This window comes from Poecilia formosa, unplaced genomic scaffold (genome assembly GCF_000485575.1).
Source record: "Poecilia formosa unplaced genomic scaffold, Poecilia_formosa-5.1.2 Scaffold343, whole genome shotgun sequence".
Taxonomy (NCBI): Eukaryota; Metazoa; Chordata; class Actinopteri; order Cyprinodontiformes; family Poeciliidae; genus Poecilia; species Poecilia formosa.
The window spans coordinates 561,858-577,511 of NW_006800282.1; the positions used below are offsets into that span (position 1 = coordinate 561,858).

The following is a 15,654-nucleotide window of genomic DNA, read 5'->3' on the forward strand; positions in this document are numbered from 1 at the left end:
AACAGGCTCGTGATGACATCCTGAATGGATCACATCCAGTTTCATTTGACAAAGCCTGTGAGTTTGCAGGCTACCAGTGCCAGATTCAGTTTGGTGATCACAATGAGTCCAAACACAAGCCTGGATTCTTAGAGTAAGCACTGGCCTCATGTTTTATTCAGTTGTCTTTCTTTTGGTTCCATCATTTTGATGTTTTGATGGTCCTTTGAAATCCCGGTAAAGTCATGCTGCTTTGTTTGATCGTGGTTGAACTGTTTTCTTCTCAGTTTAAAGGAGTTCCTGCCTAAGGAATACATTAAAAATAAAGGGGAGAAAAAAATCTTCCAGGTAAGACGATCTGTGGAGGTTTAGAAGTCTGTTTTGACTAAAAAAGGCTCATACAGGTTAAATAATATCTTATCTTTCAAGATGTACCCCCTGACAACTGAAAGAGAAAACATGCTGCATGAGTCATTAAACTAAATGTGAAGGTTTCCTTTATGCAGCGGTGAGCTAATTAATGCACTTCTGTTCTTCCTGCTTCTGCAGGCACATAAAAACTGTCAGAACATGACAGAGATTGAGGCCAAAGTCAGCTATGTGAAGCTGGCCAGGTCTTTGCAAACCTACGGCGTCTCGTTCTTCCTGGTTAAGGTTAGTGGAAATTCACTGTTTTGTTTTTCTTCTGCTGCCTAAATCTACACAAAAATGACTGATTCTTCTACAGGCTATAACACTCTACTTCTAACGTGCTTCCAGTGAACTGAGGTCATGTGCCTTTTAATTCAATTGTAGGCTGGATGATTTTAGTGGCAGTTTTAAAAATACCAAACTGTTTGTAGCAGCAGGGCAGTAAAGTCATGTGACTGACCATGTCACTTGTTGATGGTCAAGTTCCAAACTTTAGATACTCTCATCTCAAATGTTAACAATTCACATCTGTGTGAGTCCATCCTCAGTTAGTCCTTTTAATGTAAGTGGGACTTTAAAGGGGAGCTGAATATCTGATTTTTTTTGCTTCCCTCAAAAGATACAGTCAGAGTAAAGAGACAGGACATCCCCTTTAAATTCCACCCTGTTTTCTATTTTGTGTGTTTTCAGTAAGGCAAGAAAGGACAACTGTCATTTTTTCCCTTCACTTTTACCATCTTCTGTTTCCATTGTTTTTACTTATTTAAGATAAGTAAAAGCTTATCTCTAATTCATTCTTAGAGATCATTTTCTCTCTCCTCCCCCACAATCAACCAATTATGATTTGTCTGCTTTCAGTAAGAATATTCTGCTTTTCTTGATTCATTGCAGGAAAAAATGAAAGGCAAAAACAAACTGGTCCCTCGTCTGCTGGGAATCACCAAGGAGAGCGTAATGAGAGTAGATGAGAAAACCAAGGAGGTCATCCAGGAGTGGAGTCTGACAAACATCAAACGCTGGGCTGCGTCACCCAAGAGCTTCACTTTAGTGAGTTTTCCTGTCAACAATTTTTAATTATTACTCTGCACGTAAATAAGATGACAGCCCAAGAGGTTGTTAGAAAAGTAGATTAGGATTAGCAGTGTAACTTCTGACGGGACAGAAAATCCACTGGCATGTTCTGTGAACCTGGGATGTAGGCTGCCTTGAGGTGGGCCAAGTATGGAGCTGCCCGTGTCAGAATCCATTGAGTCAATCACAGTCACAGCAGTTTCCTTGACCTGGTCCCCCCCCCGGTGGTTGACGTGAAAAACCGCAATGGTGTTGTCTGACCTCACCAGCACATCCTTGCTCTGCAACCATGGAAGAAAGCTCCAAAGAGCCAGAAATACAGCTCGTAATTCCAGGACATTTATGTGCTCCCTGCTCTGCCGCGGGGCCCATGTCCCCTGTGCCATTTGGCCCTGAGAAGGCACACCCCAGCCCGTGGATACATCCGTAAACACAACCTCTCGGCGACATGGGATGAAATCGAGCGGGACCCCCGTTGTCATAAACAACCTCGTCCTCCATTGGGACAGAGACTGAAGACACTGAAGTCTTCTGAGACGATTAGCATTCCGTGTGGGGTCCAGATTCAAGCTGTTCAACCACATCTGGAGGGGCCGCAATGACAGCAGCCCCAAGGGTACTACGCTGGATGCCACTATGAGCATGCCCAAAAGTCAAACATGCCACACAAGAGGCAGCGTCACGCCGCGCCTGAATTCCGGGAGCATGCTCAATGTCCGCCTGGTCCCAAGGTACTGCATAAATGAGCCAATCTTCCAGATATGGGAGGATCCTCAATCCTTGTGCCTGCAGAGGGGAGAAGGCTGCTGCAAAGCGTCAGGTGAACACCCTGGGAGAGTGAAAGTCTGAACGGAAAGACCCTAAACTGGAAGTGAGATCTCTACATGTTTAAGAGATTGAGTTTATTATGTTTAAAAAGCTCTTTAAAAAAAAAAAACTAAAAATGATTGGAGAGCATGAATGTCTTATTTCTTTCATTGTTCTTCTATCTTTCAAAACCTTCCCGCAGGTGAACATGCATGACTGATTCATACAGAGAATCAATGCAAAGTCCAGGACTTGAGTTCTACACTGCATGTGCTCATCTTTTAATCCACAGCTGTCATTTGATGTGCTGACAGGACTTTGGAGACTATCAGGATGGGTACTACTCTGTGCAAACCACAGAGGGAGAGCAGATTGCCCAGCTTATTGCTGGTTACATTGATATCATCCTCAAAAAGGTCAGTAGGAACATTCAAATGTTGTAAATGACAATACTCCAAACAAGTAAAATATTTGTAAGTAAAATATTTGTTAGTTTTTTAAAATTCTGTGGTCAATCAGCGGCAGCTTAAAACTGCATTTGTGTCTTCATATTACTGTCTTAATAGAAAAAAAGTAAGGACCACTTTGGCTTTGATGGAGATGATGAATCACCCATGGAGGAGGACTCTGTGTCTCCCAAAAAGTAAGTGTGTGTGTCTTTACAGATAAATTGGGTCAAATCGGGACAGAAAATCCACATGTGGATTTCAATACATACATTCAAAGAGAAAACCATTAAATATTCATTATATACAGACACTGTATATGTGTATGTATTGTATATTAAGGTTGGGGTTTTACTGTGTTAATTTTGACTAATCAACTACAGATAAAAATAACACATTAAAAAGAATTACCTTATTTTATCACACTGCAGTGTAAGCACACTTGAACGACAAATCCCTTAAAAAAATTATTAAAATATGAAGAGCCCATTTATTTCAGAAACTACAGATTAACTTTTTGAAAGCCTATATTTCTGTGAATTATGATGATTTTCCACTTACAGCTAATGAAAACATGACATTTAAAATGAGAATATTACATTAAACCAACAAAAAGAACTGTTTAAAAAACATTAAGGTGGGCTTTATGAAACACACTTAATACCTGCTTAGTAGTTATTTTTAAAAGATGCTTCTAAACCGACAGGCAGGCCTCATCTGAACGCATATTCTAGTTTATTAAACATAACCGTAATGTTTAAATGAGTAAATAATAGGGGAGTTCTGATACTACTTTTTTCCAAATCGAGTATGAATACAAGTACTTCAGTTTAGGTAACACCAACACCGACACCAAGTAGCTAACAAGTTGGTTATATTTTACACAAAACTTTTAAAAACAAGTTGATTTTATTTAGAACAGGATGGCTCTTGTTTTTAAGCTTGCACACCTTCTGACTGTTTTAATAAATCATAAATGGCGCAATACAGATTATTTAGTCTTTGAATGCTTTATCAAAATGCTCATTAAATGACGTTTAGTGAGCGATTTAGATTTATAGCCAACCTGAAATTCAGGCTGGATTGGGCTAAAATGATTTACTTGATGGTGGGTCAGGCTTCTGTAGCGCATTTAATAAACCTCAAGTACATACAGAGAACGCCAAAAGAGGATCCAGAATCAAGTTGTGTTAATCTACTTATTAGTAGAGTAGGTGTCTGTTAAAAGCACAGTTTGCTCCACTGTAGTGCACCATAATGGTGGAGCAGCTCCACCACTATGGTGCAATTAATCACACAACCCAGATGACCAATGTTAAAAATGGAAGCAGTTGCGTTGTTTACTCTAATGATGCTCAAAAAACAAAACCAGTTAAAGCTTAATTAAAATAATATTTCATCCCCTCCTAACTTATCCATTCTCTCTGTTCTTCTTCTGTTTTTTTATTTGTTTTTGTTTTGTTTTTTGGGAGGATCAACAAATAACTTATTGATGCCTTTGGAGGCTAAATGTGGATTAGCAGGGCAGCCCAGGAGGAAAGCCCAGCAGAAATAGTGGTTGCTTTTACAAGCACTAGTACTTGATGCAGTATCTGGTTCACCAGTATCAGTATTGGGACACCACTAGTAAATAATGGATGTCAGTGAATCCATTATTTGACACTGTTTACTGACATCACTAAATATCTGTTAGAGGAATAAACATATCACTGTTTCTATGTCAAAATGGTTTTAATCCAGAAAGTTTCTGCTTTTACTTTATTGGCTCTTGATTAATTATGCATCATTCACACTGAGGGCGAGGCATTAATAAAAACACTTTATCTGTAGAGAACAGAAAATTACATTTTCACTTGTAAATATAGAACTAAATGCTATAAACGTACTTTAAACAATGCAGAGTAGACTAGAAACAGACGACCTGAGTGGTCTGGAAGGTTGATACAACTTCAACAGTATTTTAAAGACTATTCTCTCAGTGGAAGGACTTTATATGGGGTGATGTGCTTTATCTTCCTGGTTTTAGTGAGAACACAAGCATCAGCATTCCAACTAAAGATGTGTTTAGCATGGGTGAGTTTATCTAGAGCTTGCTGCAATATTAGTACTTTAAGTGTGCAAATGTTCTTCAGGTGAAAGAAGGTTGACTTATAATTATCTTTATATGTCTCTGAAGGTTCAGGTTAGAGTCCATCACAATACTCAGATTTTGGGCCTGACCTCTAGTTTATGGTTCTAATAACTGAAGCTTTGTGATGAATCTGGATTGTTCCTCTATAGGTCAAAGATTATAACTTCAGTTTTGTTTCTATTCAGCTGAAGTGTGAAATGTGTGGATGTGGCACATCCACACATTTCAGCATTTGTTCTCAGCATCTGTTCAGTGCTTCCAAACCTGCAATGTCACCAAGTGATTCACTTGGTGACATTGCAGGTTTGGATAGTCCTGCATACATCACATCTCTTGGAGATTCCATTTTAATCCAACGGTTTAATTTTGGTGTGGGAAAAGAAATAACTTTTTTTTATTTAATCACTCATCATTCTAATGTGGTAAGAAGTATATCAAAATGGAATTGCTGTAATTATTATCATTCTTTTATATTAAGTAGAGAAAATTATAAATTTATGCAAAAAACACTTAACTTTTCAGTGAGCCTTTGAGGTTTTCTTCATAAGAGTTGATTGATTATTGCCACTTCTATGAAAACATAAATGTTTCCGCTTTACATGTGAGTTTAAAGCAGAACTTTAAGCTCACATACACTGCATTATCATAGCAGCTTTCACATATTTCCTAACCGTCTATTGTGATATTGTACTATCTAAAGTTACTGCTCACTTTGTGGATGCATAAGCTGCTATAATTTTCTGCATATCCTAAACTTGTGACTCCAGGTCGACTGTAATGCAGCAGCAGTTCAACAGGATGGGCAAGGCAGAGACGGGCTGTGTTGCCCTGCCAGCCATCATGCGCTCAGGAGCTGGAGGTCCAGAGAGTTTCCAGAAGGGTTCCATGCCCCAGGCCAAACAGCACATTACCAGTGGGCAGATGCACAGAGGACACATGCCTCCTCTGGTAAAAAAAACAAAAAACAAGATGACCCGTTACTCATTGGTGGTAGTAGTGTTGTGGCTGGTTGCACTGCAGTGGGTGGAGCTAAAATCAGACATTTTGGGTGCAGTGCCCTCCCACTACATCCCCTGTTTCAGTCTACCCTTAGCCTGACTTTAGCCTAGATCTGTGCAGATTTTTTATACATAGCTTCTGGTCTTTTCAACCCCAAAATTATATTTAGTTGAATAAAACTTGGCATATGAAAGGTTTGTGTGAACCCCTCAAGCCAAATACCATGTCCTCTTTATCAGTATCATTTAATCTTAGGATCTATAAATAGTTCACAAGAACAGAAGAAATATCGGGGCTTTAAGAACAAAATTCCTCCATTTTTGGTTTGAATATATTAGCATCTTGTTCCTGGAATATCATCTGAGCCTAACCTTTTTTCTTGCATGGTTTGCTACAATAATTATGTACAAATCTGCAGTAGGTGGGACTTCTGAGGACCCAGACATGTACTGGCCAGAAAGAGGTCTCTGAAATGTGTTAATATTGGCTTTACTGAGGTGTATTTTCTTCCTTCAGACATCAGCACAGCAAGCCCTAACTGGAACCATCAACTCCAGCATGCAGGCCGTCCAGGCGGCCCAGGCCTCTCTGGATGATTTTGATACGCTGCCCCCATTAGGAACAGATGCTGTGAGTTTTACATTTTGTCTGCTGGGGAAAGTGATTCCAGGGCATAATCCAAGAGACTGCTTAGCAAACTGTGAAATGATTATTCAGATATCTGATTTTTTTTCCATGGGTTTGATTTATTGAATTGTGTGAAAGATCCAGAATATGAGTGCAACAATAGCTATCATCAGATTTTTTGCATAATTCCCTTTATAAATCATAAATGTTCTTGGTGATTATATAAACCCTGAAATACATTAGCAATAGCAGGTTGCAGATGCAGAAAATATTAAGTTCCTAATGTAAATCACTTTGCTTTTCACTCATCAGCACTGACAAACATGAGGATCTATCCTCTGTAGTCCTTTAGAGGTCATTAACATATATATACTGCATTATGTTCCTCTTTTTAAGGCATCCAAAGCCTGGCGCAAAAACAAGATGGATGAGTCCAAGCATGAGATCCATTCCCAGGTGGATGCCATTACAGCAGGCACAGCATCCATGGTCAACCTCACAGCAGGTAGAGAGAAGAAAAGATCAGCTTGTTTTCAGAGTTGTAGGATTGAATTGTATCTCCCAGAGAGGATAGAGTCGATTAGCTGGATCGTGTACAGAATGTAAAAATCACTGCGGGAACCATCAAGCAGTTAAATACTTTTATCACAAAATGATGACAAGATCAGATTGCATTGTATGATAGTAGGGATCAATATGGAGTGTATGTCATTGGTTGGACTGAACTGACTTTTTTGTGTAAAGAGTCGTGAGATGATGTCTTGAGAATTGGTGCTATATAAATAAACTCAATAGAACAGCAATGTGGTTTGCTGATGACGGGTATCAGGAAGCCATCCTTACTGTGTTCAAATGAAGTGAAGAAAATCTATACAGCCAGCTAATCCAACAACATGCAGGCTAGTTTGGTGTAATCATTCTGATTGGTCAGTCATATTCTACTGATAATGTTTTTTGAAAATGTGACTCATAAATGTGTCAGCTGGTTTCTATAATCAAGCTTTTTCCCACAACTTTTATCAGATGCTTATTTTTTATCCCAGTAGAACGTATGACAAACTCATTCATACTGCACGGTAATCTATGGTATTCACAAAGAAAAAACATTTTATGGTCCTTGTTGTTCTGTAGAAATTTTGTGATATGTAATGAGATTTACTCGCTGTTATTTTGCTGTTTAGAGCCTGATGCATATGGCAATTTCAATTCTTTATGTTAATTTCTCGTGAATTTGTTTCTGATACACAAGAGAAATTATATTTACTTTGGGAATAAATGCAGTTGCTATTTGTGTTCTAAGGTGATCCAGCTGAGACAGACTATACAGCGGTTGGCTGTGCAGTCACCACAATCTCATCCAACCTGACTGAGATGTCAAAGGGTGTGAAACTACTGGCAGCCCTGATGGAGGACGAAGGTGGAAACGGGCAGCAGCTGCTGGGTGCTGCCAAGAATCTGGCCAGTGCTGTTTCTGACATGCTGAAGACAGCTCAGCCGGCAAATACAGAGGTAGATAGCAGCTTTAGGAGGAGGAGACATGTTATGTTTTAAGTCATTATAGTTGTTCTTCATGTCTTACTCTTCCAGCCTCGTCAAAACTTGTTGCAAGCTGCAGGAAATGTTGGTCAAGCTAGTGGAGAACTCCTGTCTCACATTGGCGAGACAGACACTGATCCACAGTTCCAGGTTTGTCAGTCCTTACTTTTATTGAAGTGTTCTTTGTTTTACAGTCTACAGTCAGAGAAGGTTTATTATGAGCCTAGCCTATCTTCGCAAATATAACTGCCTTAAGTATTCTGGGATGGTTTTTCTGATTGTTTAGGTGTGTTTTATGTGAATGTATTACAATTTCTTCAAATGTGCATTTGTGAGGTCAGACCCTGATGTTTAAGGGGACAGCCTGGCAATGGTACATGGTCATGTTGAAACATGAAGGTGGCAACCCATTGAACCCTCAGATTGCTTTACAGGAGGTAGGGGTTTGTTATATAACCAGTAGGTTCAAACCCTGACTCTGTCTGACTTTGTCCTTTCTATGGGCAAGACACTTCACTTCCTTTACTGCTGGTGGTTGGCACTGGCAGCAGGTGGCGTGGCTGCATGATAGCTTTGCGTTAGTCACTCTTCCCTGGGGCAGCTGTGGCTACTATGTAGCTCACCACCTTCAGTGTGGAATGAATGAATGAATGACTGACTACTTGTAGTGCACAACGTTTTGGAGTCCTCATACTTAATAAAGCACTATACAAGTACAGACCATTTACCATCCCCCAAAATGTCTTTGTATGTTGTAGCCTTAATAATTCCATTGACTAGAATAAGGACACAAATAGTTCCTCTCACTAGAATGCCTGCTCATCACAATACCCCCATCATAATCCCCTCCTATCAACACATGCATCCAGACAAATACTATTCACCCAGGCTTCAATCCATTTGCCTACCAGATTGGAATCACGATTTATCCCTCCAGAAAACATGTCTTCAGTTTTCTAGAGCCAAGTGCTTGTGTTCTTCATTTCACTGCATTCAACATTTGGCATCATACTTGGGGATTTAAGACTTGGATGCAGCTCTTTGGCCATGGAAATCCATTCCATGGAGCTTAATTCTTTAAATGATCTGTTAGCCACACGAATTCTGGACAAACTTCACAACAGATCATGAAGTTTGGAGGTCTGTAGCTATTGACTCTGCAGAAAGCTGGCAACCTGAATATCTGCTGGAAATGCTCTCATGCCCAATTGCTATAATACACTGTTATAATACCACAAAGAGTTGACTGTGGAATATTTTATGACTGAACTTTTTGCATAGATGGGATGTTGTCATTGTACCATCGTGGAATTCATTGAGCTCCTAGGAGAGAACTGTTCTTTCACAATGTTTGTAGAAGTCGTTTGCATGCCTTGGTGACCTATACCTGAGGTCATGGGAACTATTTAAACATGCAAATTTAATACTTTTGACAATATACTCAAGTAAGAGTAATATTACTGCAATATATTTGATTTAAGTAGAAGTATTCATCCAAAAAAAATGACTGGAGAGTTGAAAAGCAAGAACTAAAAGGTATTTGGTGAAAATACTTATATTTCAGATTTGGAGTGTACATTCAAACATATGTGGTCCTTAATAAAAGTCTCATGGATGTAATACACATTTCTCACCGTATAAAACTTTGTTTCATGTTTAATTAATATATTTGACAGCATCAGCCTAAAGGATCTTTCAGGGGTTCCAGATGGAGAACTCCCTCTAACGTTCGAGTGCTGGTAACTAACGTATCCTCCAGATAAAAGCATGACTCATTTTGCCTAATCAAGCATATTACTATGTTTTATACTGTATATATTACTTTATCTTTAAGGTCAATCAACAAATCTTTTGCCTTTATAACGTAATAATAATAAAGACTAAAAGCTTCCAGTTTTTAATAGTAGGATTGGTTATTGGCAGCATTTTGATCACAATGACATATTTCCCCCTTTCTAAATTTACTCTGTAACAATCTGATTATGGTGAAATGTTCCAGCATACACCTTAGCATCCAACCAGTCCATCATACAGGCATGGCCAGAGGTCTCCATGGTGACAAACTGTGGGTATAGAGTAGAAATAACCTTTATTGTCCCTCAATGGAAAAAAATAATTGCAAACAAATAAGCTCTCTTTTAATACCTACACCTTTACAGTATGGAAAGGAAGTTAGCTGATGATTTTGCAGAAATATACTGCCAATGTGGATTGTGTTATAAAGTACACTTTAAGGATAATATGCTTTTTATGAATGAATGGACTGATCACACGAGCTGATCACTTTGTATTCATTGTAAACTAAACTGTCCACACCAAAACCAAAGTTGTAAAATTTGTAATACACATTTGCCATTGTACTTTTTTTTTAAAACGGAAAAGGATTGTTGGGGCAAATAATAAAAACATGCTTACTGAGGAAAGCATATTTTCCCCAGTCACACATTTGTGGTTCTTTATAGCACAAAAAAATGGTAATTTGCAAGCCTCGTAGATGAAATGTAGTTGATGAAATGGGGCCTAATTGGTAGCAGGTAGCAGATACAGTATTAAGCTTTTTAATTTGAAAAAGACCTAAAGAACAGTAAAAATATCAATTCAAGTTACATGACAATGAATCCAAGATACCCATGCAATATTGCACCTAAAATTGGAATCCACATGGTTACAATCAGTGACAAATTACTGCACACATGCTGGGATCATAAAACGGTAGTAGCAGTTTCCACAGCACTCCATCCAGGACTATTTACAGACGTATCCTGACAGTGGACTCCCACAACCATTCATGTTATGTTCTAGCTTATACTTGATTAACAGAGTACCTATAGATTAAAAACACCTCAAACTCTGCACTGCTGTCACCTGGCATCGCTCTGGGTAGAACCCTTCCCAAAAATCTAGATTTGCTTTTTCAAAGGCTTCAACTAAAGAACTGCTCATCACAACAAACAGCTTCTCAGGAGCAGCAGACAAGGAACTTCATAATTAAGACTTCTTTTAGATTTTACACTCTGTTGGAGAGTCAGCAGGTTACTTTTCATCTTTCACTGAACTTGACATGAATAAAATCTATTTGTGCTAATTCCCACAGAAGTGGTAAATTAGTAGGTTGTAGTTTGAGAAAGACGCAAACTTTGATATGTAATAATATAGGGTGGTACATTCTGTAGACATTAATAGGGCAGTCGGTCTTAAATAACTGTAGCCTCATCAAAGTATGTGTTTCTCCTTTCTAATATCTATTTGGATCACTTGGTTTACCTTCCTACTGATTACTTTCCAAACTATTTAGATCAACTACTGGCTCATTGATTAAACTGTTGATTGATAGGACAACCTTGATTTCACATTTAATTGTGCAAATTTAAAAATATTATCTGTGCAATCTTGGAAGCATTGAACTTTCTTTGTGATTGACGTTATTATGACTAGTGTCTGTCCCTTCGTTACCCACAAGCATGGAGTGGACAGTGATAATTAGGCTGTTCACTTTTGACAGGATATGTTGATGCAGCTGGCAAAAGCTGTGGCTAATGCTGCAGCAGCTCTGGTGCTCAAAGCTAAGAACGTGGCCCAGAAGACGGAGGACTCGGCCCAGCAGAACCGGGTTATTGCAGCAGCTACACAGTGCGCTCTCTCCACGTCTCAGCTGGTCGCCTGCACCAGGGTGAGTACTGGGACCTGCGGTGGTTGGTCAGAAAGATCACAGCTGATACTTAAAGAGCTTTGATGTTCTTGTTAAAGTGGACAACATTTAGGCAGAACATTATGACCAGGGAAATGTATTGTGAATTTTTTTCTTTTTTATCAAGGAAAAAAAATTCCTTGATATGGCTGAGATTGGTTTATTTATTACAAAAATATTCATAGCCTTTGAGCAGTTTCACAATTTACAACATTACAACTGTAAACTTAAGTCTGGACTTTGACTAGACCAATACAATACATGATTATGCTGTGGTCTAACCCAGGAGCATCAGGCTCCAGTGCTCAGATTCTACAGTGTTCTGTAATGCAAATTTGTCATTGTCTGATCTGTTGAGCCTGATCAATGTGTTCCTGGGTCAACACACTTGGAATCAACTGGCTGATTTCCTCCTCAGCATGTCATTAAGTCCTGCAGAATTCTGCTTATAACCTAGATATTTGATTCTTCGTTTATTTGTTTTATATATTTGTACAGCATATTGGTCTGCTGCTATGTTGATTCTAATGTGCTTCAGCTATAAAGTGGGAAGGTATGGTAAAGATGTGTTCTCTTTCCACAAGGTGGTGGCTCCAACCATTAGTTCCCCAGTGTGCCAGGAGCAGCTGATAGAGGCAGGCAAGCTGGTGGCCAAGTCAGTAGAAGGATGTATGGAGGCCTCCCAGATGGCCACCAACGACGAGGGTCTTCTAAAACAGGTTGGCCAGGCTGCCACAGGGGTCACTCAGGCCCTCAATGAGCTGCTGCAGCACATCAAGCAGTACGCCAGCGGAGGCCATCCTATTGGACGGCATGGAGAGGCCACTGACTGCATCCTGGATGTTACTGAGAAGATCTTTAATGCAATGGGAAATGCTGGTGAGTGGAAGTGGACACCTCTTAGTGCTGTGGATGAATGGGTGTTAATGATGCAGGTCATCATAAATAACCAAGTATTGTGCCAACTGGTGGTCAGTTTAAAAAAAGAAAAGGGTCAGAATTTTTCATTCAAGTTCAAGTTTTGACCTGTCAGTATTCAGTACTAATTTATAACTAATTCTGATTTCTCTTTGAGAACAGCAATATAATAAAAGGTCATGAGAAAAAAAAATTCAATTACTTTCTGTTGTAAGTGGCCGTTAGTTATTTACCTTACAAGGAGAGGAGACTTGCTATGTGTGGGTCAGTTGCAATAAAACATGGTTTTAATAATACAATAAAGCAAAGAGAGAGCTATTACAGTTATTTTAAATTGTCTTACGTTTAGTGTGGTTACTTAGGCTAGCGTTGTTAAAATGCCAGTCCTTATTTCAAAAAGGCTGTAAACATTGATGAGTGCGCTCCATGACACAGAGGTTGAAATGCCAATAGGATAAAATAAAGCAGCTTTAGTGTACTCCATACAGCCTTCCTGTTATCTGGTGAGAGTATTGTTTTCTTTTGCTGCCGGAATGAACTACAAGTTGTTTAGATATGATGTCATAAAAGTAGCTCCCCCTGCTTTGAGTCCCTTTTTCTCAGAAACAACCATGAGAGTGTTGTTGTCAAGACAGCCTAGTAGCTGTGGTTATGGGTCATTCTGCTGCCTAATTCTTGCCGCCAAATGATTTCTCGTTTCAGTTCTTGTAAGACAATAAACCATTATCATCACATTTCCTTTTCCTAAACCTCCTGCTCACATAGATGCAAGCAGTTATAAAGTTTTTTTTAACAACATTATACAGGAAGAGTGCTTCCTGTATAATATTCATACTTTTATAGGTCATCAGTTATGACTACTTTAATTTTAAACTACAAGCTGCACTCGCCTCTCTCCAAGGAGGTAATTTTGTTGTGGATCATTAAGTCTGTTGTTCCTCCCCCGAGATGCTCTAGTATGTGTGAAAGAGTAAAAAGCAAGAGTCGGCAAGTAATGAACATTGTTTTAAAGGTTGTAAAAATAAAATCTGTAAAACACACAAAGCTAATAAAACAGTGTGATGATATTTCATATCAAGGAACTTTTTCCAAACCTTTTCTTTGATTCACATTCTATCTTTCTCTCTAACATACCAGGTGAGATGGTTCGCCAGGCTCGTATTCTTGCCCAGGCCACGTCTGATCTTGTCAATGCCATCAAGATGGATGCAGAGGGAGAGTCTGATCTGGAAAACTCCCGCAAGCTTCTCTCTGCAGCCAAACTTCTGGCTGATGCCACTGCTAAAATGGTGGAGGCTGCTAAGGTTAGCCTACTTCAGTATGTCCTTAACTTAATAGAAATGCTCTAACCTATCTGTAAGTCGGCTGTGAGCTGCTGTGGTGTTTCTGCAGGGTGCAGCCGCCAATCCTGACAGTGAGGAACAGCAGCAGAAACTGCGTGAAGCTGCAGAAGGCCTGCGGATGGCCACCAATGCTGCTGCCCAGAATGCTATCAAGAAGCGGCTCATCAACAATCTGGAGGTAAAATAAAATGGAACATGCTCGGGTTATAACTTTTTATAGTCAGGATATAGGAATTAAGAAAACCAAACACCTTTCATGTGTAGTAGACTGAAGTCTTTAATTTTTTCTCTGGCAGAATGCTGCCAAACAAGCCGCAGCAGCTGCCACTCAGACGATAGCTGCAGCCCAGCATGCTGCCTCATCCAACAAGAATCAGGCTGCACAGCAACAGCTCGTCCAGAGCTGCAAGGTGAGCCCTCGACCTGCTCTGATCTGCTCACCCAAACCTACACATACACACAGTGGCATAATTCAGCACAGAACCTGAAAAAGTCAAACATTCCATATTCTCCTTTTTAAACATAGGCTTTAGTGCGGAAGTATCTGGGTGTTTTCTACCAGGAGCCAGCTATCTGCTCCAACAAATCCTGCAAAGGAGCACACATTTTGGTGAAAGCAATGTTTCTGGGAAACGTTTGAGTAACTGTTGCAAAATTGCTACTGTGAACTGTGTTAAAGTATCCATGTTGCTATGATAAAGAGCATGTGCAGATGTGATTAGCATTAGATCTATGGCAGTTTTTTGTTGCATCATGTTATGGACAGTCTTAGAGCTGATTGTTTGAATACAGTAAAATAAGGAGATTTTACTGAGGGACAAAAAAAACCAAAATAATCATTCTGACAGTGAAGCGTTATCTTAGAACCTATATGTGCGACAGTTGCCCCCCCCCCTCTCTCAGGACCCATACAAGATTCACTGATTTTGCAAGATTCTTTCATCTTGTCAAGTCAGCTGTATTTCTTCAATATGTTTTGACACGACAGCTCCCCACATTACAGTACCTGCCTATGTGTCACATGGAATCACTTGGTCTGGTAAAGGTTACTTTAAAACCCAATAAAACTGAGCCAGGATAGCACTCAGTTGAAGTTTAGTGTTTATCTAAACCTCAACTTTCTGCAATCCTCTTTGTATTGCAGAAAGTAGTCTGGAATACAAATCCACTGCTGTTCACTGCACCAGAAGCTGTTTTATTTCTACAAAACTTCTCTTATTAGTAACAAAGCTGAACTTCAGCACTTATAAAACCAGACATAACAAATTGACTTCCCATCTTTGTTATATTGTGAAGTATAATGATGCCATAAGTATCCGTGGTGTAAACTGAGTAGTTTTTAATGAGAGGTTATGCTCTGTGTGTGTGTGTGCGTGTGTGTGTGCGTGTGTGTGTGCGTGTGTGTGTGTGTGTGAGATCAGGTGGTGGCAGAGCAGATCCCTCAGCTGGTTCAAGGAGTCCGAGGCAGCCAGTCTCAGCCTGACAGCCCCAGTGCCCAGCTCGCCCTCATTGGTGCTAGTCAGAACTTCCTGCAGGTGACTGATTACCTGCATGAAACTGAACACAGTTTCAGGCATGAAACTGAATTGTGTTTTAAATGTTTATATATATATATATATATATATCTGTCTGTCTGTCTGTCTGTCTGTCTGTCTGTCTGTCTGTCTGTCTGTCTGTCTGTCTGTCTGTCTGTCTGTC

At 39.6% G+C, this 15,654-nt stretch overlaps 1 protein-coding gene across 5 annotated transcripts in view; it reads left to right on the forward strand.

Moving 5' to 3' along the window:
* tln1 (talin 1) overlaps window positions 1–15,654 on the forward strand; it is a 76,346-nt gene that overhangs the window by 21,097 nt on the left and 39,595 nt on the right. For 3 of the 5 annotated variants that reach the window (XM_016661778.1, XM_016661775.1, XM_016661776.1), the window contains exons 8-25: window positions 6–133; window positions 267–327; window positions 529–633; window positions 1,282–1,437; window positions 2,583–2,684; window positions 2,835–2,911; window positions 5,613–5,793; window positions 6,361–6,474; window positions 6,868–6,976; window positions 7,772–7,980; window positions 8,059–8,157; window positions 9,684–9,746; window positions 11,510–11,677; window positions 12,280–12,574; window positions 13,751–13,917; window positions 14,006–14,134; window positions 14,253–14,366; window positions 15,378–15,491. In XM_016661778.1, the coding sequence (XP_016517264.1) occupies window positions 6–133; window positions 267–327; window positions 529–633; window positions 1,282–1,437; window positions 2,583–2,684; window positions 2,835–2,911; window positions 5,613–5,793; window positions 6,361–6,474; window positions 6,868–6,976; window positions 7,772–7,980; window positions 8,059–8,157; window positions 9,684–9,746; window positions 11,510–11,677; window positions 12,280–12,574; window positions 13,751–13,917; window positions 14,006–14,134; window positions 14,253–14,366; window positions 15,378–15,491 (2,391 nt within the window). The remainder of the gene's footprint in view (window positions 1–5; window positions 134–266; window positions 328–528; window positions 634–1,281; window positions 1,438–2,582; window positions 2,685–2,834; window positions 2,912–5,612; window positions 5,794–6,360; window positions 6,475–6,867; window positions 6,977–7,771; window positions 7,981–8,058; window positions 8,158–9,683; window positions 9,747–11,509; window positions 11,678–12,279; window positions 12,575–13,750; window positions 13,918–14,005; window positions 14,135–14,252; window positions 14,367–15,377; window positions 15,492–15,654) is intronic. The other 2 variants (XM_016661777.1, XM_007574065.2) reach the window with 1 other exon arrangement.